This window comes from Chlorocebus sabaeus, chromosome 21 (genome assembly GCF_047675955.1).
Source record: "Chlorocebus sabaeus isolate Y175 chromosome 21, mChlSab1.0.hap1, whole genome shotgun sequence".
Classification (NCBI taxonomy): domain Eukaryota; kingdom Metazoa; phylum Chordata; class Mammalia; order Primates; family Cercopithecidae; genus Chlorocebus; species Chlorocebus sabaeus.
This window is the reverse complement of record NC_132924.1, coordinates 107,568,372-107,596,017: the sequence shown is the minus strand read 5'-3', so window position 1 is coordinate 107,596,017 and position 27,646 is coordinate 107,568,372. Positions and strand designations below refer to the sequence as shown.

At 43.5% G+C, this 27,646-nt stretch overlaps 1 protein-coding gene across 1 annotated transcript; it reads right to left on the bottom strand.

Moving 5' to 3' along the window:
• Positions 1 to 14,146: 14,146 nt before the first annotated feature.
• Positions 14,147 to 27,585, bottom strand: LOC103226931 (aldo-keto reductase family 1 member B10). The gene is made up of 10 exons (XM_073009348.1): positions 27,170 to 27,585; positions 24,398 to 24,565; positions 23,190 to 23,306; positions 22,127 to 22,204; positions 18,428 to 18,550; positions 18,071 to 18,177; positions 17,558 to 17,639; positions 16,945 to 17,028; positions 16,216 to 16,298; positions 14,147 to 14,513 (listed from the first exon to the last, which is right to left on the bottom strand). Exons 1-10 carry the CDS (start codon positions 27,233 to 27,235, stop codon positions 14,471 to 14,473), a joined length of 951 nt encoding a protein of 316 aa, XP_072865449.1. The 5' UTR covers positions 27,236 to 27,585; the 3' UTR covers positions 14,147 to 14,470.
• Between the last annotated feature and the right edge of the window lie 61 nt (positions 27,586 to 27,646).

Here is a 27,646-nt window from a genome sequence, read left to right as displayed (position 1 = left end):
CTGGACTCACTTCTTAATGACATGCACAGTGAAATGGGTTCCATTATCTGAATCAATATTTTCTATTAGTCCAAATCTGGGTGCGATGTTTTCACTTAATGCTTTAACTACATTGCTGGCAGTTGCACGTGAGAAGGGAATTGCTTCTACCCAGTGGGTACAGTGGTCTATTATTACTAATAAGTGTAACAACCAATTGGAGGCATTTCAGTGTAATCAATCTGAACACTTTGAAATGGCCTCAGCCCGGGATTTCTTCTTCCAAAGGGCCATTTACTTAGAACCTGCTTATTAGTTTTTTTACATATTAAGCCACTATATATAACTTGTTAGTTCAGGGTGTAAATTCCTATACACAAAAAACCCGGAGAACTGCATCGCACATTGCTTGGGGTCCCCCATGGGTCCCTTGACATAATTGAGACAGACTTCCCTCATGAAAGGTTTTGACGACATTCCCCTTTGGTCTGCTAATATCCATTTCCTTTCTGCGTTTTGTTTAGCTCCTATTCTTATCAACTTCTTTTTTTCAATGGAAGAGAAAACGGGGGTTGCAGTAGGAGAAGGAAGGCATGGAGTTAAATGGAAGAAATGGCAACTTGTTTTGCTATTTGATCTGCAGGATTATTTCCTCAACTTGTGAAAGGCAAGTCCTTTTGGTGCCCTGGGACATGTACAATAGCCGTCACTTCTGGCAGTTGGAGATTGTGGAGGACACAAGCATCAGTTCTATTTGAACTAAATCTTGGCCTCTACTATTGATAAGAATCCTCTCCATCCAAATTTTTCCAAATGTGTGTGCCACCCCAAAGGCATACTTAGAGTCAGTACAGAGAGTGTTTTCTTGGTTTTGTAAATGTCCTAAAGCTTGGCTGAGTGCAAACAGTTCACACCATTGGGCAGACCAATTATCAGGCCACTTTCCTGATTTTACTTTTCAAGTGTCTTTCCATTAATCACTGAATACCTATTATGTCTTTTTCTTTTAATCACCTGGGAGGATCCACCTATGAATCAGTGCCGTCCTGTCTTGAAGGGAGTTTTTCCTAAGTCTGCTTAAACTTTGGTATGGTAATTAATTAGATTCAAACATGCGTGCTCTCGTTTTAAGTTTGGATCCCCCGTTAAAAAGCCTACTGGATGAACTGCCTTATTAGTAGTTAATATTAAATCATCCCTTTTTCTAGTAAGATAGGCTGAAATTTTAAAATTTTCGAGTTAGTGATCTACCTCCTTGCTTTTTGATTTAATACAGTTGTAACTGGGTGGGGCATGGCCTGAAGCCTCTGGAGAGTAACCTAAAACCGCAGTTGGAGGGACAGCACAGTCTGGAGCATGGCCTGAATAGGCTGTGGAGTAACCTGAAACCGCAGCCAGAGGGACCTGAGACAGGAACCGCAGGGGCGGGATTGGGGGCACTGAAGGAAGGAAGATGATTTACAGGATCCCATGGGTTAGTAGGTGTGGGTTGTCTAGGCATGGGAACTCTTTCCCTTTTAGAAACATTGGCTTCTGATTTTCTCCCTCCTGAGTCTGAAGGGTAAAGGAGAACTGGTCCCTGCCGCCAGCAGAGGGCGGAATCAATTTTTCCTGAGAGACAGGGCTCTTATCATTAACATGTTCGATTAGGAGATGACAAATCTGCTTTTCTTTAGACTTAAATTTTGGCCAGAAAAGTGAAGGCTTAAGGATGGATTCTCGAACTAAAATAAAACAACAATATTTTATCATCTACTGTTTTTGTTTTTACTTGGTTCTCTTATTATGTTTTCAAGACTAGCATAAGCCCCAAGGGGCTATCAGAAGGAATTTCATCCTCTCTAGACTCTCTAGTTTTCCCGTCTTACTCGAAATGTTCCCCGTCGTAGGGATTATGGGAGGGGGCCCAACCCCTCCTGTTAGAGATTTCTACCCTCCCGCTTCCTGGAGGCTTACTGAGGCTTTGGGGAAAGGCTCCAACCCCACCTGTTTGGATTTTCTACCCTCCCCCTTCCTCTTTGTCTGCTCTGTCTGTTCCTGCCTCTAGTTGATAGATGGCAGCATGAGGCCACAGACAAGACTCACTCACTCCACACAACCCCCATACTTAGTCTCATTCGAAATGTAGCAGGACAAGCTGCCAACAAAACTCCTCAGACACCGAAATAAAGAAGGAAGGGGTTTATTCCATCAGAGGTATCAGCAAGACTTCTGTCTCAAGAGCCGAGCTCCCCAAGTAAGCAATTCCTGTCCCTTTTAAGTGCTCACAACTCTAAGGGGGTGCATGTGAGAGGGTGGTGATTGATTGAGCAAGCAGTGGGTACGCGACTGGGGGCTGTGTGCACCGGTAATTAGATCGGAACGAAACAAAATAGGGATTTTCACAGTGCATTTCTATACAATGTCTGTAATCTATAGATAACAGAACCAATTAGGTCAGGGGTTGATCTTTAACTACCAGGTCCAGGGTTCGGCGTCGGGTTGTCTGCCTGTGGATTTCATTTCTGCCTTTTAGTTTTTACTTCTTCTTTCTTTGGAGGCAGAAATTGGGCATAAGACAATATGAGGGGTGGTCTCCTTCCTTAATACACTCTCAGCCTCCAACTTATCCCGACCACCTAGAAAATACTTTGTCACCTTCTCGAAGTCTCCTACCTTATTCCGTGCACAAGAATTACCTGCTTCTCTTATTGCCGTGGTCTTGCAAGGCTGTCTTCCCTACTTTGCTGAGAATCCAGATTTATTCCTTACAACAGGTGGGCCGTGATCTCCCTCATGCTAGGGGCATGGTAACTAGACAGTAGGATGCATCCCCTTTAGGTGGGGTGACTGTAGGCCTCCCTCCCTAAGGAGAATATTCGAGACCCAAAGTTGGGCGCCAGAACTGTTAAGAGTAACGCTCAAAACCTTAAGGAAATTGAACACTTGAACGAAGGATTCTTAGCAAAGCAATTTTACTTCTGCACCCAGGGGTGCCTCCTTGGGCAGTCGCCATGAAAGCACACAAGAACAAAAGGGCATGAGAGCCTTTATTCCTGACGCAAATTCCGCCCCTGTACCCTTCCTCCATTGGCCAGGGTCGGGTTGTACAATCTAAACTCATCCTAGTTGACTAAACATTTGATTTTTTAAGATAAAGTGAGCATGTAAAGAAAAAAGCAGAGAATAAAGGGGAAGGAGTGTCTGTAAAGAGCTCAAAAGTTAGTCCTCCTTCCAAATAGGGAATGGAATGTGAGCTACTACTGATAACGCCTGGTACTGTGGCATGCCTGGACATCTAACAAAGGCAAAAAGGGAAAAAGGAGAAAAAGGAAAAAGGTGGAGGGGTTACTATGAATTAGAAAATAAAAGATTGATCACATTATTTGAAGAGAAACCTCATCATATCCCACACATCCATCCATCCACGCATCCATCCATCCATCCATCCATCCATCAATCCATCATTCATCCAACCCTCATCCATGTATCCTCCAACCACCCTTTATTCCATTCATCCTTCCATCCTTCCTTCCCTATTTCCATCCATCCATCCATGCCTCCCTCCATCCATCCATCCATTCATCCATCCATTGTTCCACACATTCTATCTATCCATTTATTCACCAGATATTATTGAGGCAGGGGAATATAATAATTAACGAAATGCGGAAATCCCTTCTCTCATAGAGCTTACATTCTAGTGGGCAGAAACAGGGTAAGCAAGCAAACAGCAAATATATAAAATATATAACACATGGATAAACAAATGCTATGGCAAAGAAGAAAACACAGAAGGCCAAGAGGAAATATCAGAGGAGATGGGTTAATTTTAAATAGGATGATTAAGAAGGGCCTCTCTGAGAAGATGATAAATCAGCAAGGAAATTAAAAATACAAGTCAGAGAATTATTCTAATACCTGAGAGCAGAGCATCTCGGGCAGTGAGAATAGCAAGGGCAAAACCCTGAGGCACAAGTACCTCTCCTGTTTAGTTTTTTAGTAACGGTCAAGGTCCTCTTGGTCCCACCAACTCTCCCTAACTTATCTAGGGGTTGACATTTTTGAACCAACAAAAGTGCTGGAAGGCAACACTCTAAGATTTTAACGGTGCAAAACTTTCATGACATTTCTGGGAAAATGCTGACAACAAATGAGGAAAAACAAATGAATTAGATAGAATTTAAAATTAAATGTAATCAAATTCCTCTGCATTGTACATTCAGAATACATATTTTCAAAAATTAAAAGACTTGTTAAATGAGAATAATTTGAAATAAAAGTGTCTTTTTCATTTGGTTTTCCCAGTGGATGTATAAAATAACTAATTGAGGTAAATCTGTTATTTTTTAAATCCTTAATGCCTTTCTAGAATGTTAAAGTTCATTTCTTATTGTGGAAATTTTGAAAATCATGTAAAAGTATAACAATAATAAACTTGTTGCCAAACAACATAGAAAAAACTCTGTTACACAAATATTCATATCTTTCTAGATAGATTTGCCTTTTATTTCTAAGTTTTGTTGGTTTGATAGTGAAAAGGGCTTATTTTAATTTGCATTTTTATGACTAGTCTGTACAATTTTTCATGTCATTGAATGGCCAATTTTTATGTACCAACTTTCTTTTGGGCATCTTAGATTTCTCTTATTGATATGAATAAGCTCTATTGATTCTAAGAAAATTGCCTAATGGTTTTGTCCAGGTCTGTTTACTTCCTATTGTTTGTTTGTTTTTGTTTTGAGATGGAATTTCACTCTGTCACCCAGGCAGGATGCAGTGGCGCAATCTCGGCTCCCTGCAGCCTCCGCCTCCTGGGTTCAAGCAATTCTCCTGCCTCAGCCTCCTGAGTGAGATTACAGGGGTGTGCCACCATGCCTAGATAAGTTTTGTAGTTTTATTAGAGACCAGGTTTTGCCATGATGGCCAGGCTGGTCTCAAACTCCTGACCTCAAATGATCCACCCTCTTCAACCTCCCAAAGTGGTGGATTACAGGCGTGATCCACCACCGCTGGCATATTTTTGCATAATTGTCTGTTCAGAGTTTACATTGCTATAGTCATGAACGCTCATTAAAGCAAAAAAAAACAAAAACAAAAAAAACCTTATTTTCAACAATCTTCACTCCTCAGGGTTCTTTCAAATTTTAGTGAAAACTATTTTCTACAGAAGCCTCTTTGGTCTGTACATTTTTAACTATAATGTACAGTTAAATCTCACAATAATGCAATAAGTAGGCTCCACATTTTGTTTAATAATATTTCATATAGCAACAGTCTCATTATGTTGCCCAGGCTAGTCTCAAATTCCTGGCCTCAAACGATCCTCCTCCCTCAGCCTCCCAAAGTGCTGGGATTACAGGTGTGAACCACCAGTCCCAGCTGGGTCCAAATTTTTAATCATATAAAATGCAGCATTGTTGCAAGGTTGTTGAAATGACTGGAGCAGCCCTGGACAGTCAGGCTTTAAGGGGTCTGGCTGGGTGATCCAAATCCCTTTAGGTCCCAGTTATAGTTTGGCATCATCTGGCCAGCATTTGCCAGATCTCACTTCAATACAACAGGGGAAGTCTAGCCCTCTGGACTACCTGGGCCCGACAGGACAGTCACAGTGATTCCACAATCTCCATGGTAGTTGCTACCCATCTTTCTAGCCCTCTCTTAGACAATGAGTGGAGAGAATACTTGAAACATAAGAGCCTCACTCCTTGCCTCCCTACTTCCCACGACAAGCTCCCTTCCTTTTCATAATGATCTTACCATCTTCCTCTTTGTGGTTACTCCCCTTCCTTTCTCTTCATAAGGCAAATTGCCTACATTATCATAAGAGTTATTTAACACACATCTGTAGTGTATACCTTAGATTCTCTCCCCATAATGGTGGCTTTGGTTTAGTTGTTGAGGATGGTGGCTTTATTTCTGACCAACTGGGACAAAATAGTGAACAAATTTTAGGATGGATGCCTTGTATTTGTTACAGTTGTGACATTGAGGACCATGAGACCTGCAAGGTTCTCATTACTCGAGATATAAATACTGAAAATATAATCAGATAACTTGCTGGTGAGGTGGCGCTTGCCTGTGATCCCATCACTTTGGAAGACAAACATAGCCACATCACAAGATGATGTCTCTACAAAAATTAATTAGCAGGAGGTCGTGGCCTGTGCCTGTACTCTGAGCTACTCATGGTGCTGAGGCAGGAGAATCATTTGAGCCCAGGAATTGAAGATTGCAGTGAGCTATAATCATGCCACTGCACTCCACTCCAGCCTGGGCAACAGAGCAAGAGTCGTTCTCCACAAAGACAGAGAACAGAATAACTAAGAAGTTGCTTTTTAAAACACCACATTTCTCCACATTAGCTTTTCAAATTTACCTCTGTTTGGTTAAATTCAAGTGAAACAAATGAACAAAAAAATGCCACATAATAGAAACCCAATCATTTTCTCCTATAACCTAAACGTTTTATCAAGCAAGTCATAATCACAGTCACATGAAGAAGAAAATTTTCACCAAATGCTCACTAAGGAGATATCACTGGGCTCTGGGGTGAAATTGTTTCCTGTGTATCAATTGTATACATTTTATATACTTTTCAAAAATTGTACTTTAAGTTCTAGAGTACATGTGCACAACATGCAGGTTTGTTACATATGTATACATGTGCCATGTTGGTGTGCTGCACCCATTAACTCATCATTTACTTTAAGTATATCTCCTAATGCTATCCCTGCCTCTTCCCCCCTCCCCACAATAGGACCCGGTGTGGGATGTTCCCCTTCCTGTGTCCAAGTGATCTCATTCTTCAGTTCCCACCTATGAGTGAGAACATGGGGTATTTGGTTTTCTGTTCTTTGCAATAGTTTGCTGAGAATGATGGTTTCCAGCTGCATGCTTGTCCCTACAAAGGACACGAACTCATCCTTTTTTATGGCTGCATAGTATTCCATGGTGTATATGTGCCACATTTTCTTAATCCACTCTGTCACTGATGGACATTTGGATTGGTTCCAAGTCTTTGCTATTGTGAACAGTGCTGCAATAAATATACATGTGCATGTGTCTTTATAACAGCATGACTTATAATCATTTGGGTATATACCTAGTTATGGGATGACTGGGTCAAATGGTATTTCTAGTTCTAGATCCTTGAGGAATTGCCACACTGTTTTCCACAATGGTTGAACTAGTTTACAGTCCTACCAACAGTGTAAAAGTGTTCCTATTTCTCCACATCCTCTCCAGCACCTGTTGTTTCCTGATTTTTTTAATGATTGCCATTCTAATTGGTGTGAGATGGTATCGCATTGTGGTTTTGATTTGCATTTCTCTGATGGCCAGTGATGATGAGCATTTTTTCATTTGTCGGCTGTATGAATGTCTTCTTTTGAGAAGTGTCTGTTCATTTCCTTTGCCCACTTTTGGATAGGTTTTTTTTTTTCTTGTAAATTTGATTGAGGTCTTTAAAGGTTCTGGATATTAGTCCTTTGTCAGATGAGTAGATTGCAAAAATTTTCTCCCATTCTGTAGGTTGTCTGTTCATTCTGATGGTAGTTTCTTTTGCTGTGCAGAAGCTCTTTAGTTTAATTAGATCCCATTTGTCAATTTTGGCTTTTGTTGCCATTGCTTTTGGTGCTTAAGACATGAAGTCCTTGCCCATGCCTATGTACTGAATGGTATTACCTAGGTATTCTTCTAGGGTTTTTATGGTTTTAGGTCTAACATTTAAGTCTCTAATCCATCTTGAATTAATTTTCGTATAAGGAGTAAGGAAAAGATCCAGTTTCAGCTTTCTACTTATGGCTAGCCAATTTTCCCAGCACCATTTATTAAATAGGGAATCCTTTCCCCATTTCTTGTTTTTGTCAGATTTGTCAAAGATCAGATGGCTGTGGATCTGTGGTATTATTTCTGAGGGCTCTGTTCTGCTCCGTTGATCTATATCTCTGTTTTGGTACCAGTACCATGCTGTTTTGGTTACTGTAGCCTTGTAGTTTAGTTTGAAGTCAGGTAGCCTGATGCTTCCAGCTTTGTTCTTTTGGCTTAGGATTGTCTTGCCAATGTGGGATCTTTTTTGGTTCCATATGAACTTTAAAGCAGTTTTTTCCAATTCTGTGAAGAAAGTCATTGGTAGCTTAAGGGGGGTGGCATTGAATCTATAAATTACCTTGGGCAGTATGGCCATTTTCACGATGTTCATTCTTCCTATCCATGAGCATGGTATGTTCTTCCATTTGTTTGTGTCCTCTTTTATTTCACTGAGCAGTGGTTTGTAGTTCTCCTTGAAGAAGTCCTTTACATCCCTTGTAAGTTGGATTCCTAGATATTTTATTCTCTTTGAAGCTATTGTGAATGGGAGTTCATTTGTGATTTGGCCCTCTGTTTGTCTGTTACTGGTGTATAAGAATGCTTGTGATTTTTGCACATTGATTTTGTATCCTGAGACTTTGCTGAAGTTGCTTATCAGCTTAAGGAGATTTTGGGCTGAGACAGTGGGGTTTTCTAAATATACAATCATGTCATCTGCAAACAGGGACAATTTGACTTCTTCTTTTCCTAAGTGAATACCCTTGATTTCTTTCTCTTGCCTGATTGCCCTAGCCAGAACTTCCAACACTATTTTGAATAGGAGTGGTGAGAGAGGGCATCCCTGCCTTGTGCCAGTTTTCAAAGGGAATGCTTCCAGTTTTTGCCCATTCAGCATGATATTGGCTGTGGGTTTGTCATAAATAGCTCTTATTATTTTGAGATACGTTCCATCAATACCAAATTTATTGAGAGTTTTTAGCATGAAGGGTTGTTGAATTTTGTCAAATGCCTTTTCTGCATTTATTGAGATAATCATGTGGTTTTTGTCTTTGGTTCTGTTTATATGCTGGATTACATTTATTCATTTGCATATGTTGAACCAGCATTGCATCCCAGGCTTGAAGCCCACTTGAAGATGGTGGATAAGCTTTCTGATGTGCTGTTGGATTTGGTTTGCCAGTATTTTATTGAGGAGTTTTGCATCAATGTTCATCAGGGATATTGGTCCAAAATTCTCTTTTTTTGTTGTATCTCTGTCATGCTTTGGTATCAGGATGATGTTGGCCTTGTAAAATGAGTTAGGGAGGATTCCCTCTTTTTCTATTGATTGGAATAGTTTCAGAAGGAATGATACCAGCTCCTCCTTGTACCTCTGGTAGAATTGGCTGTGAAACCGTCTGGTCCTGGACTTTTTTTGGATGGTAGGCTATTAATTATTGCCTCAATTTCAGAGTCTGCTATTGGTGTATTCAGGGATTCAACTTCTTCTTGGTTTAGTCTTGGGAGAGTGTAAGTATCCAGGAAATTATCCATTTCTTCTAGGTTTTCTAGTTTATTTGCAAAGAGATGTTTATAGTATTCTCTGATGGTAGTTTGTATTTCTGTGGGGTCGGTGGTGATATCCCCTTTATCATTTTTTTATTGCATCTATTTGATTCTTCTTTCTTTTCTTCTTTATTAGTCTTGTTAGCAGTCCATCAATTTTGTTGACCTTTTCAAAAAACCAGCTCCTGGATGCATTGATTTTTTGGAGGATTTTTTGTGTCTCTATCTCCTTCAGTTCTGCTCTGATCTTAGTTATTTCTTGCCTTCTGCTAGCTTTGGAATCTGTTTGCTCTTGCTTCTCTAGTTCTTTTAATTGTGATGCTAGGGTGTCAATTTTAGATCTTTCCTGTTTTCTCTTGTGGGCATTTAGTGCTATAAATTTCCCTCTACACACTGCTTTAAATGTGTCCCAGAGATTCTGGTATGTTGTATCTTTGTTCTCATTGGTTCCAAAGAACATCTTTATTTCTGCCTTCATTTCGTTATGTACCCAGTAGTCATTCAGGAGCAGGTTGTTCAGTTTCCATGTAGTTGAGTGGTTTCAATTGAGTTTCTTAGTCCTGAGTTCTAGTTTGATTTCACTGTGGTCTGAGAGACAGTTTGTTATACTTTCTGCTGTTTTACATTTGCTGAGGAGTGCTTTACTTCCAACTGTGTGTTCAATTTTGGAATAAGTGCGATGTGGTGCTGAGAAGAATGTATGTTCTGTTGATTTGGGGTGGAGAGTTCTATAGATGGCTGTTAGGTCTGCTTGGTGCAGAGTTCAGTTCAATCCTGGATATCCTTGTTAACTTTCTGTCTCGTTGATCTGTCTAATGTTGACAGTGGGGTGTTGAAGTCTCCCATTACTACTGTATGGGAGTCTAAGTCTCTTTGTAAGTCTCTACGGACTTGCTTTATGAATCTGGGTGCTCCTGTATTGGGTGCATATATATTTAGGATAGTTAGCTCTTTCTGATGAATTGATCCCTTTACCATTATGTAATGGCCTTCTTTGTCTCTTTTGATCTTTGATGGTTTAAAGTCTGTTTTATCAGAGACTAGGATTGCAACCCCTGCTTTTTGTTTTTGTTTGTTTTCCATTTGCTTGGTAGATCTTCCTCCCTCCCTTTATTTTGAACCTATTTGTGTCTCTCCATGTGAGATGGGTCTCCTGAATACAGCAAACTGATGGGTCTTGACTCTTTATCCAATTTGCCAGTCTGTGTCTTTTAATTGGACCATTTAGTCCATTTACATTTAAGATTAATATTGTTATGTGTGAACTTGATCCTGTCATTATGATATTAGCTGGTTATTTTGCTCGCTAGTTGATGCAGTTTCTTCCTAGCATTGATGGAGTTTACATTTTGACATGTTTTTGCAATGGCTGGTACCTGTTGTTCCTTTCCATGTTTAGTGCGTCCTTCAGGGTCTCTTGTAGGGCAGGCCTGGTGGTGACAGAATCTCTAAGCATTTGCTTGTCTGTAAAGGATTTTATTTCTCCTTCACTTATGAAACTTAGTTTGGCTGGATATGAAATTCTGGGTTGAAAATTATTTTCTTTAAGAGTGTTGAATATTGGCCCCCACTCTCTTCTGGCTTGGAGAGTTTCTGCTGAGAGATCTGCTGTTAGTCTGATGGGCTTCCCTTTGTGTGTAACCCGACCATTCTCTCTGGCTACCCTTAACATTTATTCCTTCATTTCAACTTTGGTGAATCTGACAATTATGTGTCTTAAGAGTTGCTCTTCTCGAAGAGTATCTTTGTGGCATTCTCTGTATTTCCTGAATTCAAATGTTGGCCTGCCTTACTAGGTTGGGGAAGTTCTCCTGGATGATATCCTGCAGAGTGTTTTCCAACTTGATTCCATTTTCCCCGTCACTTTCAGGCACACCAATCAGATGTAGATTTGATCTTTTCACATAATCCCATATTGGTTGGAGGCTTTGTTCATTTCTTTTTACTCTTTTTTCTCTACACTTCTCTTCTCACTTCATTTCATTCATTTTATCTTCAATCGCTGATACTCTTTCTTCCAGATGATCGAGTCAGTTACTGAAGTTTGTGTATTTGTCACGTAGTTCTCGTGTTATGGATTTCATCTCTATCAGTTCTTTTAAGGACTTCTCTACATTGGTTATTCTAGTTAGCCATTCGTAAAATCTTTTTTCAAGGTTTTTAGTTTCTTTGCACTGGTTATGTAGTTCCTCCTTTAGCTCTGAGAAGTTTGATCGACTGAAGCCTTCTTCTCTCAACTCATCAAAGTCATTCTCCATCCAGCTTTGTTCCGTTGCTGGTGATGAGCTGCATTCCTTTGGAGGGGGAGATGCACTCTGATTTTTTGAAATTCCTGCTTTTCTGCACTGCTTTTACCCCCATCTTTGTGGTTTTATCTGCCTTTGGTCTTTGATGATAGTGACATACTGATGGGGTTTTGGTGTGGGTGTCCTTTCTGTTTATTAGTTTTCCTTCTAACTGTCAGGACCCTCAGCTGTAGGTCTGTTGGAGTTTGCTTGGGGTCCACTCCATACCCTGTTTGCCTGGGTATCAGCAGCGGAGACTGCAGAAGATAGAATATTGCTGAACAGTGAGTGTTGCTGTCGGATTCTTGCTCTGGAAGCTTCATCTCAGGGGTATAGCCCACCGTGTGAGGTGTGAGGTGTTGGTCTGCACCTAGTGGGGAATGTCTCCCAGTTAGGCTACTCAGGGATCAGGGACCCACTTGAGCAGGCTGTCTGTCTGTTCTCAGATGTCAACCTCCATGCTGGGAGATCCACTGCTCTCTTCAAAGTTATCAGACAGGGGCATTTACCTCTGCCGAGGTTTCTGCTGCTTTTTGTTTAGCTATGACCTGTCCCCAGAGGAGGAGTCTACAGAAGCAGGCCGGCCTCCTTGAGCTGTGGTGGACTCCACCCAAATCGAGCTTCCTGGTGGCTTTGTTTGCCTGCTTAAGCCTCACCAATGGTGGGTGCCCTTCCCCAAGCCTCGCTGCCGTCCTGCAGTTAGATCTGACTGCTGTGCTAGCAACGAGGGAGGTTCCATGTGAGTGGTACGCTCTGGGCCACTTGTGGGATATAATCTCCTAGTGTGCCGTTTGCTAAGACCCTTGGTAAAGCGCAGTATTTGGGTGGGAGTTATCCGATTTTCCAGGTGTTTTGTGTCTCATTTTCCTTTGGCTAGGAAAAGGAATTCACTTCCCATTTGCGATTCACAGGTGAGGCGATGCCTCGCCCTGATTCAGCTGTTGCTGTTCGGGCTGTACCCACAGACCAGAACCAACTGTGCGACCCGACCCAGTGAGATGAACCCAGGACCTCAGTTGAAAATGTAGAATCACCCGTATTCTGTGTCACTCACGCTGGGAGCTGGAGGCTGGAGCTGTTCCTATTCAGCCATCATGGGTGTGCCTCCATGTACATTTTAAAAGCACCCCATCTATGACATTGTGTATGGATGTGAACAAATATACTAAAAATACAAAAAAGTGGATGGGAAGTATACCAGGCAAAGGTCTAGCCAGGAGAAAAGAAACTGTGCTAAGATTTTTAAGTATTGGATGTTTGATTCAAATAATTGGTTATAATATGTGATCAGTTACACGTGATGGAATAGCTGGGCTATGGAAAGGAGATAAGGCAACTCAGTTTAGAAGCAGCAGGAAGAGATTCTCGCTCCTAAGGAAGAAGGACAAAGAAAGGGTGCTGCTCCCTCAACCCAGAAGCTTTGGCTGGTAGGAGATAGAATCAAGGTGGAGGCTGCCTAGAAAAAGCTGGGCCCACAGAGGAATGTGCTTTCTACTGGAGATGCCACTCAAGGTCAAGAGACAGGAAGAGAGGGAGAGAGAAATGCCTGACTCTTCCCTTCTCCAGCCCTTCAAGCTCCTAACAGTACCTCTCACTGAGCAAACCCAGGGGAAGTTATAACATAGCAAGGAAGCCTGGGAATGTAGGTGTACCCCTGAGCCCCAATCAGAGGGTGAGGGGACTCACCAATTTAGGATAGGCATTTGCCTCTGGAGAGGTAGTCAGGGGAATGTGCACAAAGTGGTCCTTGACTATATGGGTAACCACTAATTTCTTTAATTTTTTTTAAAGGTTTGGAGACAATATGGTAAAATGTTAGCATTTGTTTTTGTTTTTTGTTTTGAGACAGAGTCTCTCTCTGTCACCCAGGCTGGAGTGCAGTGGTGCAAGGCTGGCTCACTGCAAACTCCACCTCCTGGGTTCAAGCAACCCTCCCACTTCAGCCTCTCTAGTAGCTGGGACTAAGGTGCACACCACTACACCTGGCTAACACCTGTTAACATTATAATGTGGGTGACCAGGGCTCATTACTTTATTTTCTGTATATTTCTATATAGTTGGAATATTTCATAAGAAGTGATTATTATAGGACAAACAGAAATGTTCCAGATTAACGGCAACAGTAAGCATCTTTATTGTATTTCCACCCTACTTCCCAAGGAAATGTTACATCTCCCTCAGTGAACAGTAGCATCATTGTGGAGTTTGCAGGCTGTGCCATTGACTCTTTGGCATGATGGTGTATTGAAGACAAGGTGGGAGAGCAAGACAGGGAATGAGTGGAGACAGGCAAGGAGGAAAGGTGGCAGGAAAAGACTCAGGAGGAAGAGCATGACCATCGATCGCTGTGAGCTCTCCCAGAGCCTGCCTGCCTTTGAAACGTGGTTCAGTCACTTACTACCGGGGTGGCCTTGACAAGTTCCTCCTCTCTCTCTCCTAAGATGTTAAGACTGCCTACCTCAGAGGGGTCATTTTGAGGATTCAGTGACTTCCCCACAGGAAAACACTTCACGTTGTGTGGGAACATAGTCCACTCTCAATCCATCTTGGTTACCATCATTATTGTTTATTATTGATCTTTACATCCTCAGTGTTGGCAGAGTTTCTTGTGCTTAACAAACATTTGTTCAGATCAGAGAAGAGGAAAAGATTGTCATCTGCTTATTCAAGCCATGTTTTTCTGTGATATTCTGATCCTAGTTGCACATACAGAAATACATGTCTAAAACAGCACCTCGATTCTGGTCTACAGCAGGACGAAGTTCACTGTGATCTCAGATAAGCTTGGCTAAAATAGGACGTGAGTGGAGATAGTCACACTTCAACGAAGAAAGAGAATCCCCTGTATAATGTCACCAGGAGATTCAACCTCAATATTCTGCATGGTAGGGGTAGTCCTCCAAATGAGAGGATCTGCAGAAACAAAAAAGAGACAAACTGTGATCCATCAAAGCAAAAACTCTGGTTGAGAAGGTATTCTTCTCTGGTGGACTCTATGGTATCTGTGCTCTCTCAGCCTCCTCCCTGCAAGAACACAAGAAGGGTGCTCACACCTTGACCTTCCCTCAAACCAATACGAGGGCTTTGCTAGGAAGGAGGACAGACAGTGACCAGGGCATGGGAAACAACTCGGAATGACAACTCATGGTAAGCCTGGTGTCAGGTGAGGCAACTGACAAGTCTTGTCCCAATCCACTGTCACAACATCATGAGCTAGGAAACAACAGCAGAATTGACAGCTTGGGGATTGTTATGAGTATTAAATGAGATAATAGCACCGGCAGAGGGCTCAGGACCCTGGCACATTCTCAGCTAAGGTTCAATGGATGTTAGCTGCGATTAATATTATCATCCTACTTTATAGGTAAAGAAACCAACTAGGTAAAACTAGGAAATTTACCCAATGTCACACAGCTAAGAAACCAGGGTTAGTGTTGGATCTGAGGCCAGGTGCACTTACTCCTTAGCCACCAACCCATTGCCTCCACCGGAAATGATGTTCATTGGAAGGTCAGTGGTTCAGTTTGGGGGAGAGTCCCATTTTATGTTCACCCTGCCTTTTTACACTAAGCAGCTGCTACTTTGTTAAACACTGATAAAAATAAGCCATTATAAGATGAGGAAAGGCTGCTGTGATACAGCAGGGAGGATAGATATGGAATATCATGATAAGCAAGCTGTGCTTGAGATACTGAAACCATTTTTAAAAGCTGAAACATCATTTTGGCTATAGAAACATTGGAAGAAATTCAAATTGTCATTGAATTACAGACCTCGAAGTAATAAATGCCAGACAACTCTCTTTGATATATTTAATTAGATACATTAATCAGAAAGTATTGATTGTAAAGAGATGATTTAGGATTCCCACCTAGCCAGAGTGAAAACTTTCTTTCAACCACATATCTGAGATTTAAAGTAAGTTACCACTTCCTCCTTTAAGAGGCATTTGGAGATTATTTAATCCAGCCTTCTCGGCCTTCTTCCTTGAATGCTCTAAACACAATCCCACCTCAGGACCTTGGCACCAGCTGTTATCAATGCCAAGAATGCTCTTCCCCCAAATATGCATATGGCATATCCCTCACAGCAAATCCTCCCTTGACCCACCCCGTATGAAGGATCCGTCCCACTACCACCCACCACTTCCTATCCACTTTGCCCTACTTTATTTTTCTGTCTAGCATTTGTTACTGTCACATGTATTTTGAGTTGATTTATTTCTGTTCTGTCTTCTTCCCTCCCTCCCTAGGCACGTGGAGACAGCAGCTTTGCATAGTATGATAACCCAAGCATCTAGAAAGTGCCTGGCACATAGAGGGCCACTAGATATTTATTGAATGCAGGAATAAATGAATGCTCGCCTCCTGCCTATTCACAACACACCTTGTGTTACAATTCTAGCTCTACATCCAGAAATTCAGACAATGAGCAGCAATTAGAGATGTGTCCCTCGCAGTGATTCCCAGGCACCCCAATTTTAACTTTCAAAACTGCCCCAAAATTGTATTTGAAGACACAAGTAGTCCCAGCAGCCTTCTAATTCTTCCAACTAACCCTCTACCACTTTAGAAAAACTCCTGGCAATGCTCCTAGTTAACTCCATGCCACTTACTGCAAACCGGTGCAGGCCCTCCAGTTTCTGTTGAAGCTGAGGATGGTTGCCATCTCCTCATCACTCAATTTAAAGTCAAAGACCTGGAAAGATATGAATTCCAGTACACCATCAGTAAGGCCATTACTGCTGTGATGAAGACTGTCAGCCATTCTAGCAGGGAGTTCTAGCAGCACAAACTGATCACAGGTGTTTTTCCCATTATGTCCACGGGATACAAATTTTTCTCTAAATTAAGTCCTACACAAAGTCCGCAGTATTTGTAGTGCTCAGTGTTCTGGGGGAGGGAGACCAGGCTCACAGGCACTAAGCCCCAGGTGTGCACAGGCCCTGTTCTCCATGATGTGCCCTTCTAGAAGACAGTTCTCCAAGGACAGTTCACACCTCCTCTGCTGCCGGAAGATGAGCAGGGAGGACAGGACTGTCTGCTCATGTGGTGGCCCAGGGCTTAGGTGCTCAGGGGCAACTGAGGGTCTTCTCAGTGGTGTGAGGCACAGCTGTGCTCAGACCTGACGGGGCTTCACCAGGCACTGTCCCCAGCATGTCCTAAGCCCATGGATCATTCATCTCAGGTATACTGAGCCTAGATCCCTGGGCTGGAAAATGATAGGGTGGTGGGAACGGAGGGGGCCAAAGACAGTGCAGGAATGAGCTGAGAATCCTGGTGAGAGGGTCTGCCTCTGCCCCACCCCACTGAGAAGTACCAGGGCCGACCAGCTGGGATCTTACCTGAATGTTCTCAACTACACGTGCCGGTGTCACAGACTTGGGGATCACAATCACATTCCTCTGGATATGGAAACGGATCAGAACCTGTGCGGAAAGGGGACATCATGTTTCCACTCAGCTACAAGGACCCTTCCTTTTATGGAAAGGAAGAATAAAACATCTCTGCAGCTCACTGTGGCTTCAGGTACAATCGCTGATACTGACTGAGCCCTTCACAGCTATTAGTTTTGTGCCAACCCCTCGCTTCATTCTCTCCCTTCACCTTAGGGACAACTCTGTGATCTTCATTTTTAGGAATAAAGAAAGCAGTTTGGATCATAAGGCTGATCAGAGGTAGAGTTCGCATCTGTACCCATATCCCCAGACTTCAAAGCCATGCTTTACGACTTGGCTGTAGGGCTTAACAGGAAGCTGTGAGGCAGAAGCTATCTTTGTTTCAGTGACAGCTCTTGTGTTTCCTGAAGGTTCCAACAGACTTCGAAGGAAACACTTTAGAGGGCTTCAGCTCCTGTGTTCTTCCCCTTTAAGGAATTAGTTGAGGACAACACAAGAAATGAAACATGAGACTGGAAAAAAGAGTTGTTAGATAACAAGAAAAATAAAAATATGGTACCTGGGCTGCAGTTTTCTTGTGCTTTGCAGCAATCTCCTTAATCTTGGGATCCTCCAGCAGGGAAGGGTCCTCTGGCTTGGCCCTAGAGGCAGAAAGATGCTGATGTGAACAATCACCATGGCTACCATGTAGAGATGGACACCACTCCAATGAGGGTCTCAAGACTGATCATCAGAGCCTCTCCATCTGGGAGACAGGCAGGAGAACCTGGAAGCTTGGGTCCTTCCCGCGGGCTCTGAAGCCTCAGCATTTTGCAAAGACTGGTTCATCCTTGGGTGGCTGAACTGGAAATATTCCCGGAGGGTCAAACATGTCGCCCATGTTTTTGTTGTTGCTGTTGTTGCTTTTTAATTCCCATTTTTTCCCACAGTCATCCCATTTGGTTGTAGCAAACGCATTACTTTACACACGTTTTTCTTTCCAGTGACTTATGGTCTCATACCAATATTTACCAAACATAAAATAATGTTTGTAAGATTATCAAGAGAAGGATCCAGTGCTTGGAAGCCTCACCAAGGTCTATCCGGAGAGCCCAGGGGGCTGTAGGCCGTAATGGTGATGCCCTTGGAGTGGCAGTACTGGATCAGTTTCTCCTGCGTGAGGTACGGGTGACACTCAACCTGCAACAGCAAACAATCCTCATCATGGGGAAAGCTGGCTGGATTTTGAGTTGGTCATAGGGAGTTCTACACAGACACCCAAAGACCACCAAGCAAAGGCCAAACATCTACCCACTGAGATTCTTGCTAACACACCCATGAGGTCAGCCTGACCCCTCAGGTGAGACTCAGGGCATAGCATTGAATGTTCCTCCCAATGTTTAAGAATAGGGCAAGACTTTTATTTACCCGTATACTAAACAGAATTTACCTGGTTAGTCACTGGTTTATATTTCAGTCCGGGTTTGTTCAAGAGCTTCTCAATCTGGAAGTGGTTGAAATTGGAGATGCCAAGGGCTTTCACCAGCCCCTCATCCACCAGCTCCTCCATGGCCTATCATAGAAAGGAAAACCTTTTGGGCAGCCCCAGAGGGACTACAGGGACCCTGGCTTCCCTTAGTCCTCCCTGGATCTGAAATTGCTAAAGGATTCATCACAACAGCGTTAGCCGCAGCATTCACAGGAAATTTCAGTCCAGGGCCTGGGTGCCCATCAGTGAATGTTCCAGTCCTACTACCCCTCCCCAGCCCCAGAAAAACTAGGAGTAACAGGTAAAGATTTTATATTCTTGCCACTCTCACCTTACACATAAAGAAACACATTCAAAATTGTACTTCTGTACACAGGGGAAATATGAAAGTTTTGTAATGCAAAAAATAAAAATAGATAAAAAATGAACATTTGCAAGCTTATGAGATGATTTTATTTTTAATGAATCCAAATGACAGCGGGTAGCTACTGCTGTGTGTGCGTTGTACACCCAAACCTGGGCAAGCTGTGTTAGTCAGGAAGAGGCTGCAGCATGTGGAGAAGCCTCACTTGTGGGTCCTGAGTCACTTTCTCCAGCACCCACCGTGCTTGGGTTTGCAGGAAGGTCATGCATATAGATTATGCCCTGGCTGGGGCACCTGGGCAAAGAGTTGTGTGGGGCTGAAACCTGACCCACTGTCTGCATATCCTGCCATGCTTCCCGATACAGAAACTACAGGGACCCCCAAGGAAGGGAATCTTTGTATAACTTTTAGCCTATATTGGGCATTTTCCAAACTTGCCCAAAGATATCATATATGTTATCAGCAGCCTCCAATGCAACACGTATTTATTAGCCATCTATTACATGTTCCAGAAGTTGTCATGATGTAAAAGTATACGGTGTGCTTTCTTCTTCTGGAATTCTTATAGTCCAGTTAAAGTGCTAGGGTTCCCTTCTGTGGAATCATCAACCATGACACTGAGGTTGCCTTAGATAACATGACCGTGGCATAGACAGAGTCAGAAATGGCAGAGAAGGAAGAGATTCACACAGCCTGCAGCTGTCAGGGCAGACCTTCAGGTAGAGTTTAAAGTGAGCCTAAAAAACAAACAAACAAACAAACAAAAACAGAGAGAGAGAGAAAAGAGGGGAAAAACATGAGCATATGAGACAGGAAGGCAATAGCAAAGCTCAGAGGCAGGGATGAACATGACATGTTCAGGGAACTCTTTATCCAGCCCTTCTCAACTTTGGCTGAAACTTGGAATCACCAGGGAAGTTTAAAAACTGCCGGTGGATGCAGTGGTTCATGAGTGTAATCTCAGCACTTTGGGACAGGATTGGAACAGGGGGTTTGGGCCTGAGTTTCAGCAACCTAGGGTAAGTTTTTTAACTCTTGTAGACCTTAGTATTCTCTTCTCAAAAAAAGTCTTATAATACATACCAATAATATATATCTTTCTGATACACATTATCAGAGGCTGAGACAGGAGGATTGCTTGAGGCCGGGTGTTCGAGACCATCATGGGCAACATACCAAGACTCTGTGTCTATCAGAAAAATTTTTTTTAATTAGCTGGATGTGTGGCATGTGCCACTGATCCCAGCTACTTGGGGGGATTGCTTGAGCCCAGGAGTCCGAGGCTGCACTGTGCTATGATGTTGTCACTGTACTGCAGCCTGGGCAACAGAATAAGACTCTGTCTAAATTAAAAAAAAAAAAATATCGATGGCTGGGTTTCACCCCCCAGAGTTTCTTACAGATTTTATCTGAGTTGTAGCCTAGACATTGTTGGGATTTGTAAATTCCTCAGGTGATTCTAATGCACAGCCAACATTGAGAACCACTAGCGTAGACGAAGTTATTCAATTGGGTAGTAGAGTTTAAAAGCTATGAAATCATGAGGTTCCCCCAAACTTCCGATTGAGCAATTAGATAATTTAAAAGCTATTGTACATCATAGGTCAGGTTAGTTTGCCTGTCTTCGAACTTGACTTCTTTATACTTTTTCCTCCCATCTGCTTCAGGGTGGTCAATGAGGTTTCTACTGAACTGGCTGTGGGTCTACAGAAACATCCAGCGCTTTCATATTCAAGCCTGCTCGTTTCAAATCAGAGCCTGTGACCTTGATAACTGATATCTTTTCATGCCTTTGAAATGTTTTATTGAACAGTCATTCCCGTATTCATTCAGAAAACATAGCACTGTGAGAAGCAGGCTACACTGACATACTTGCCATACTTAATATCATCATAGGAGCTAAGGCAGAAAAACTGATCAAATGTAATGCAAACTGCCAGGTGCGGTGGCTCACACCTGTAATCCGAGTACTCTGGGAAGCTGAGATGGGTGGATACCCTGAGGTCAGGAGTTCGAGACCAGTCTGGTTAATACGGTGAAACCCTGTCTCTACTAAAAATATAAAAGTTAGCCGAGTGTGGTGGTACGCATGTGTAGTCCCAGCTACTCAGGAGGCTAAGGCAGGAGAATGGCTTTAACTCGATAGAGGGATGTTGCAGTGAGCCAAGATGAAGCCACTGCACTCCAGCCTGGGCGACAAAGTGAGACTCTGTCTTTAAAAAAAGAATGTTGTGTTTGTGGATTAATGTTTTTGAACCAATAATACACAGAAAAAGCTACATTTAATTGAATCATGTCAATTCTAAGCATTTCAGAAAGGTGAGGCTTAATGTATTTTCCCTTTTAAAACACAATACAAACTCGCAACTACATGCAACCCTACACAGACAGCTGCCACTATGACTACATTAACTCTTATGTTAATCTACATTAAGTCAGATGCCACTGATCATTTTTAACTGATTCCTCCACTTTGTTCTCTACTAGCATTTGCAAAAGGATAGAATGGTATAATAAAAAATGATCAGAGAAAACACTGATCCCTAATTCACTTTGAAAGTGAATGATGTGAAACAGGTCATGATTTGATCTGGGAAGCAGGGCACTCAGGCTCCCTGATTTCTGGATGTGTGTTCACTGCCTGCCAAGCACCACGCTGATGGCTTTGGTGGTTGGACTTGTGATTCAGATGAGTCTGGGTCCAATCCCAGCTCTACCACACACATTGTGACATGACCTGCGCAAGTCACCAATCAATCTAGGCTTCAAATGTCATTATTTATAAAGGGGGATGTTAACCCTGCCTTATAGGTTTAGATAATTAAATGGCTACTGTGACTAATGTTCCTGGCATGTAAACCATCTTAGTCTTTATCGCACCCTCAAAAATACATAGCAGTAGTATGTGTTATAAGACTTCTTTTTTAGGAAGAGAAAACTGAGCCCTAAAAACGTTACAAAACTGACCCTAGGTTACTCAGCTGTTATGAGCAAACCCAGACCCAAACCTCCGGTTCCAAATGGCTCGCCCTGGTTTGAGAACAGCATGTATATTCCCCAGAGTGGGGTACATGGTATTTTCAGTCTTATTTGAAGACTCAGTTCTAGACTTGAAATCTAAGTACTATCAGATGCACCCAAAAGCCAAAGGTGATGAGGAAGATATTAGAAGAGCTAGAGAATCACAATGATGAAATTAGAAGCATCAGGCACATGGTCTCTTTCATGTCAACGGGAAGTCTCATGGATAACTGAAGATTTCTCTCCCAGCACACTTACAGGAAGCTGGAACCTACCTCCCAGGCTTCCAAGAACGTTGCTTTTCCACCGATGATATTACCTTTATCGTCTTTGGGTTGAAAGTCATCCCCAGACTGTAAATACAGAATGAAAAGTTTACTGGAATCTAAATCAGGACACTTGGTTCTGGTAAACAAGGTTTCAGGGTCCTGACTCTTGCTAAGTACCACATGTGCATACCAGTTTTTCAGGCTCTGCAGTACATACTACAAGAATGTGAGTTTAAATAAAATCTCTATATCTACTATAGCATATTAATCCATATATTTTAGAAACCACTGGATTGACGTTCAGATCTGCTGTTAGTACATTCCAGAAGCCAACGTTATCACCATGGACATTCACCTCATACACCTAGATCTTGTGTACACCCAAGGGCAAACTTTCACAACAATATCACTGGATAAGGATTAGATCTCCAGGGTGTGGTTTTCTGGGGAAGATATTGGCCAGCTTCTATCTTTGCAGCCTCTAGAAGAGACATGGAAAAAGGGATGGCAGGCCGTCAGCACTCCCGCTGGTCAGGAGGGGAGAGAGCTGGAAATTTGTCTCTCCCACCCCTCAGGAGCAGGTAGAGCAGAGCCCCAGGCAATGGGAGCCGTGATGACTACTGGCTTCCTTCCAGCATCACTGCACTTGGGCTTTTCTCCAAGATGCCACTCCCGGGGTATGCTTTGCTTAATAAGATAACTAGGCCCTGGAATATAGTTATGCAAGTGTAATCCAAGGGATTTCCTGGGAGGGCAACTCTGGGGCACGAAATCAAGACAAAGGTGATAGGGCAGTTGCAACTTGTCTGTGCTGCCAGAAATCATGGCTTCTCTCAGACATAACTGCAAGAAAACGCAGGCATGTAGCCACCTCAGCAGCACACACGGCCTCAGCCTCCCTTCCACGCCAGCGTCTTTCTGCTCAAGGTCTCTTCCTGACCACCTGACACTCCCAATTATGAAGTGCAAGATCTCCTGCTCCAGTCCACACCATCCCTAGCCCTGGTGCAGCTACTATTTTCTGACAGCTGCTCAGAAACTAGAGGCTGAGAAAGGGAGTCGCTCAAACCTTGAATCCCTGTGGCCAGTGAATAAGATAGAGGTCCAGATAGCTCAGCTTCAGGTCCTTGAGGGTCTTCTCAAAGGCTTTCCTCACAAGGGGTCTCTCAAAGAAAGTGGGCCACAACTGCAAGAGGGTAGCAATGAGCTGTTAATATTTGGAGAAGGAAGGGCCACATTATACCCATTGTCCCTGCCTTTGGATTTGCACCCTGATCTAACCTGGCACAGGCCATTTATAACAAAGCTGATTAAGATCCACGACACAGTGTGGAATATCACCAGGGCTCAGCACGTCAATGACATGTCTTAAGTGTTAAAACCAATTTACTTTTTCAACTCTCCTAGTACTCTATATGTCTCTCAGATCATTTAAGTAAATGTGGCCACAGATTTGAAATCTGTTTACCTGTCTCAGTCTCTTTGTCAGCTGTGGGCTCTCTGAGAGCAGGACTTGTGTGTAACTTTTAAATGTCAAGCATTTCTAGGCCTTCGGGAAAAGATGGTCCTTTATCTGACCTATCTGATAGGCCCCATATCAAGCCTGTCAGGCCCCAAGTGATAACTTTATAACGGCTTTATCCACACTTGGCTGCTACAGAGTGGAGTCTATTTGTCCCACCAGATGTATGCAATATCCACGTACCTTGAACTAGTGTTTTCTCAGCAAGTTGTGTATAGTGTAAATCCAGTCATTCTCAATCCCCTCTCACCCAACACCCCCTTCTTTTTTAAAACATTGTATACCTCACCTTTCGATAGATTTAATGAAGAAAATCATATGTGACAATAGAAAAATGCTCGTACTGTTTCCAAAATGCCCTCTGGCTGACAGCCTCAGGGTCACAGTCGCTGAGACCACAGTGCTTACAGGGAGGCCACACATCAAGTCCTGCCTGCACCCTTGGCCTCTGACTGCCTCTGGGCAGATGGTAGATCCCTCTGATGGGGAACAGGGAGGCCCAGGGCAGCGCAGGGCTCCATGGAGACAAGCCCACTGTAGGAAAACCAACCCGCAGGCAGGTGGTGCAGCAACGACATGTTCAAATATCAAGAATGGCTTGGAGTATGGATAGAATTGTATCCACGGATGTTATCAAGGCAGGGATGTAAAGGGTTACATGTAGAAAAGGCTGACAGAGTTCTTGCTGCCGACCCGACCCAGATACTTCTGCCTGCCTTCAAGTGAAGGCCTCCCACCCAATGCGCCATGTGCACCTTGCTGACGATGAACAGGTCCTCCCGCTTCACAGCCTGCTCTTGGATCTTCTCTTGGATGGCTTCCCCCACCTCATGTTCATTCTCATAGGCATAGGCACAGTCAATGTGGCGATATCCTGCATCAATGGCCACCTTCACCGCTTCTTTCACTTTGCCGAGAGGAGACTAAAGGCAAAAGAAAAGCCAATCACACACGTATTTTTTTTTTTAAACGATGGGGACTTGCCATGTTGCCCAGGCCGGCCTCACACTCCCAGGTTCAAGCAATCCTCCCACCTCCCCAGTAGCTGGAATTATACCACACTCAGCAACCAACATATTCTCTTGTCCCCAGACCACCTTCAACAGGCTGCCCCACATGGCCCAGTTTCTCCAAATCAAGGCCTCACTGGGGTCTCCGTTGCCCGGCGATATCCGGGAGGATACACACTTTAGAAACATTTTCAAAAGGAGGAAAGTGAATTAATTTTATGATTATGTCCTTATGTCCTGTCCTAGTTAGTCAGTTCCCTTTCATCCAGGTTAGTCCTGAAATGTCTTCAGGTGTGTTGGGGAGTGCAGATGGCTCCACTGCAACTTCCTAAAGACGCAGATGAAAGCTTGACTCTAAATACCCAGAGGAATTTTCAGACAATATCCCCAAATGGTGATAAGGATCTGGATAATGGTCATTACAGCATCAATCCGGATTCCAACACTTACTGGGTGTGTGGGTCTAAGTAGTTGATTCCATCTCTCTAAACCCTGTCTGCAAAATGGACAAAAAATAATAATAATAATAACACCAGCCTCATGTGTCCTTTGTGATGATGACATGCTGCAATGAATGTTAAGTTAAGCACATCACCTGACACGCAGTAAGGCTCAGTAGAGGCCGTTCATTATACAAGGATCCTTTCAGAAAAAAAGGATAAATAGAAAACCTATAGGAATAGAGTTTGTTTTCCATTCCTATAAGAAGAAAGAGGGAGGGAGGGAGAATGAGAGAGAGGGAGAGAAAGAAGGGAAGGAAAGAAAAGAAAGGAAATAGAATTATCACATATTTGTTCTAACCTAACCAAGTCAATGATGGGGGCAAAAAGCACTTAAAACTTGATCTCTCACAAAATAGTCTTTTAAACCTCTTCTACTGTGAGTTAACAAATATTGAAAAGAACATAGAGCATAGATGCACAGCTGCCCTACCGACTGGACAAGAAACGGGCTGCTGCCAGGCATCCAGAAACACCCCTATGTCCCCAACTGCTATGCTTCGCCATCATTCACCTCCACTGCTAAGTTCATAATCCTTTAGTCTATCGTCTTCACGTGTTGAAGACGGCTCCTTTCGTAAATCTTACATTCAATTCCAAAATTCTGAAACTGTCTGGTAAACTTACCCAGGGTGGGCAGATACCCTGGAGTTCTGGAAGTGATTATCTGTTCCATTTATATAGGATTGAAGCTCTGATTTTGGGCAAATCTTGCTATTGAACAAGAGACGCTGTGCATGAATCAAGCTGGAAGTGATCTGTTCGTCCAGATAACCTAGAACGTATCCTGAGAATGAGCCAGTGTGGCAACAGAGTGTCCTACCCTCCAGCTCGGCACAAGAGAGAGGAAACATCAGTGTGCACAGAAGGAAAGAGCCAGAGGCAGAAGACTCAGCACAGGCATTAGCCATGAGGGATAGGAGAGAAGAGGAATTCCAAAGACTGCTTCCGGTCGCTAGTTAGGGTAGTGCCATCATGGATGGAAATGGCAAAGAAGGCAGAGTGAGGTGGTGATGGAACAACTTCAAACTTAGCCTAAGAGAGGCTCAGGAACCTGCCTCACTGAGTCCTGGATGTGCCTTACGCCGTTTTGCCAGCTGACATTAACACAGCCAGGTGGAGCTCAGGACTCCCAGCCCAGGCTCTCGGCAGCCCTAGCACGTTGCAGATTTCAGTGTGTACAGGAATCACCTGGGGATCTTGTTAAAGTGCAGATGCCCATTAGGTAGCCTGGGGTGGAGTCTGAGACTCTGCGTTTTTGCTCTCTTTCTTTCTTGGATCTCACTCTGTTGCCGAAACTGGAGGGCAGTGGCACCATCACTGCTCACTGCAACCTTGACCTCTCAGGCTCAACACTCAATCTCCACCTCAGCCTCCCAAGTGACTGGGACTACAGGTGCGTCCCACCATGCTCAGCTAATTTATTTATTTTCTATACAAAGGGAGTCTTGCTATGTTGCCCAGGCTGGTCTCCAAGTCCTGGGCTCAAGCAATCCTCCTGTCTGGGTCTCCCAAAGTGCTGGGATTACAGCCATGAGCCACCACACCCGGCCAGTTCTACATTTCTAACAAGCTCCCAGGTCATATGGATTCTGCTAGCCCAAGTCCCACACCCTGATCTGCAAAGGGGTGCCAAGGACTTGGGGCTCTGCATCCTCTCCGCAACCACCCAGCCCACAACAAACCCACAGCCAAGATTCTCGGGAAATGTTGAGCCCAATTGTGTCCTAGAGCCAGAGAGAGAAACTGCCCTGGAAAACAATTTTAGGTCCAACAGCTGCTTGAAATTTGATACTTGCTAGAGAAGCTCTCAGCACTGCTGGGAAAGCCAGCCTTGGAGCTTTGCAGCCTGAATCAGCTCTGAGAAAAGAAAGCAACCGGAGTCCCGGCTCCAGGACAGAATCTCATGTCTCCAAACCCCTGCCCGACCTCCAGGCTTTCCTGGCTGAATGCAGAAAGAGAAAACACCCAAACGCACCTCCAGAGAAGAAGGGTGCGCAAAGATTTGCATATTTACCTTCCAAGTGCCAAGGCCCACAATGGGCATCTTGGCTTTGGTACTGAGCTCCACAAAGGTGGCCATGGTTGGTGCAGAAATGATTCTGAGTGAGCAGGTAGAAGTCTCACGTCCTGCTTTTTGTTGTTTTTGAGACAGTCTTGCTGTGTCACCGAGGCTAGAGTGCAGTGGTGCGATCTTGGCTCACTGCAGTCTACGTCTCCTGGCTTCAAGCAATTCTCCTGCGTCAGCCTCCCGAGTACCTGGGATTACAGGTGCCCACTGCGACTTCCAGGTAATTTTTATATTGTTTATAGAGACAGGCTGGTCTCAAACTCCTGACCTCAGGTGATCCACCCACCTCGGCCTTCCAAAGTGCTGGGATTATAGGCATGAGCTACCAGCCCGGCTCCATGCTGCTTATGAAGGCTGGTGTTATCTACAGTGGGAGGAGTTGGAGCCTGGCCACAGTAGCTTTCCTGCCATAAGCAAACAGGA

Excerpts from the sequence above, each read along its gene's own strand:
- LOC103226931 (XM_073009348.1), bottom strand. The coding sequence starts at position 27,235 with ATGGCCACCTTTGTGGAGCTCAGTACCAAAGCCAAGATGCCCATTGTG. Across the intron at positions 22,205-23,189 it reads ACTGGCCACAGGGATTCAAG|TCTGGGGATGACTTTCAACC; the intron begins GTTTGAGCGACT and ends CTGTATTTACAG. Across the intron at positions 18,178-18,427 it reads ATAAACCAGTGACTAACCAG|GTTGAGTGTCACCCGTACCT; the intron begins GTAAATTCTGTT and ends TTGCTGTTGCAG.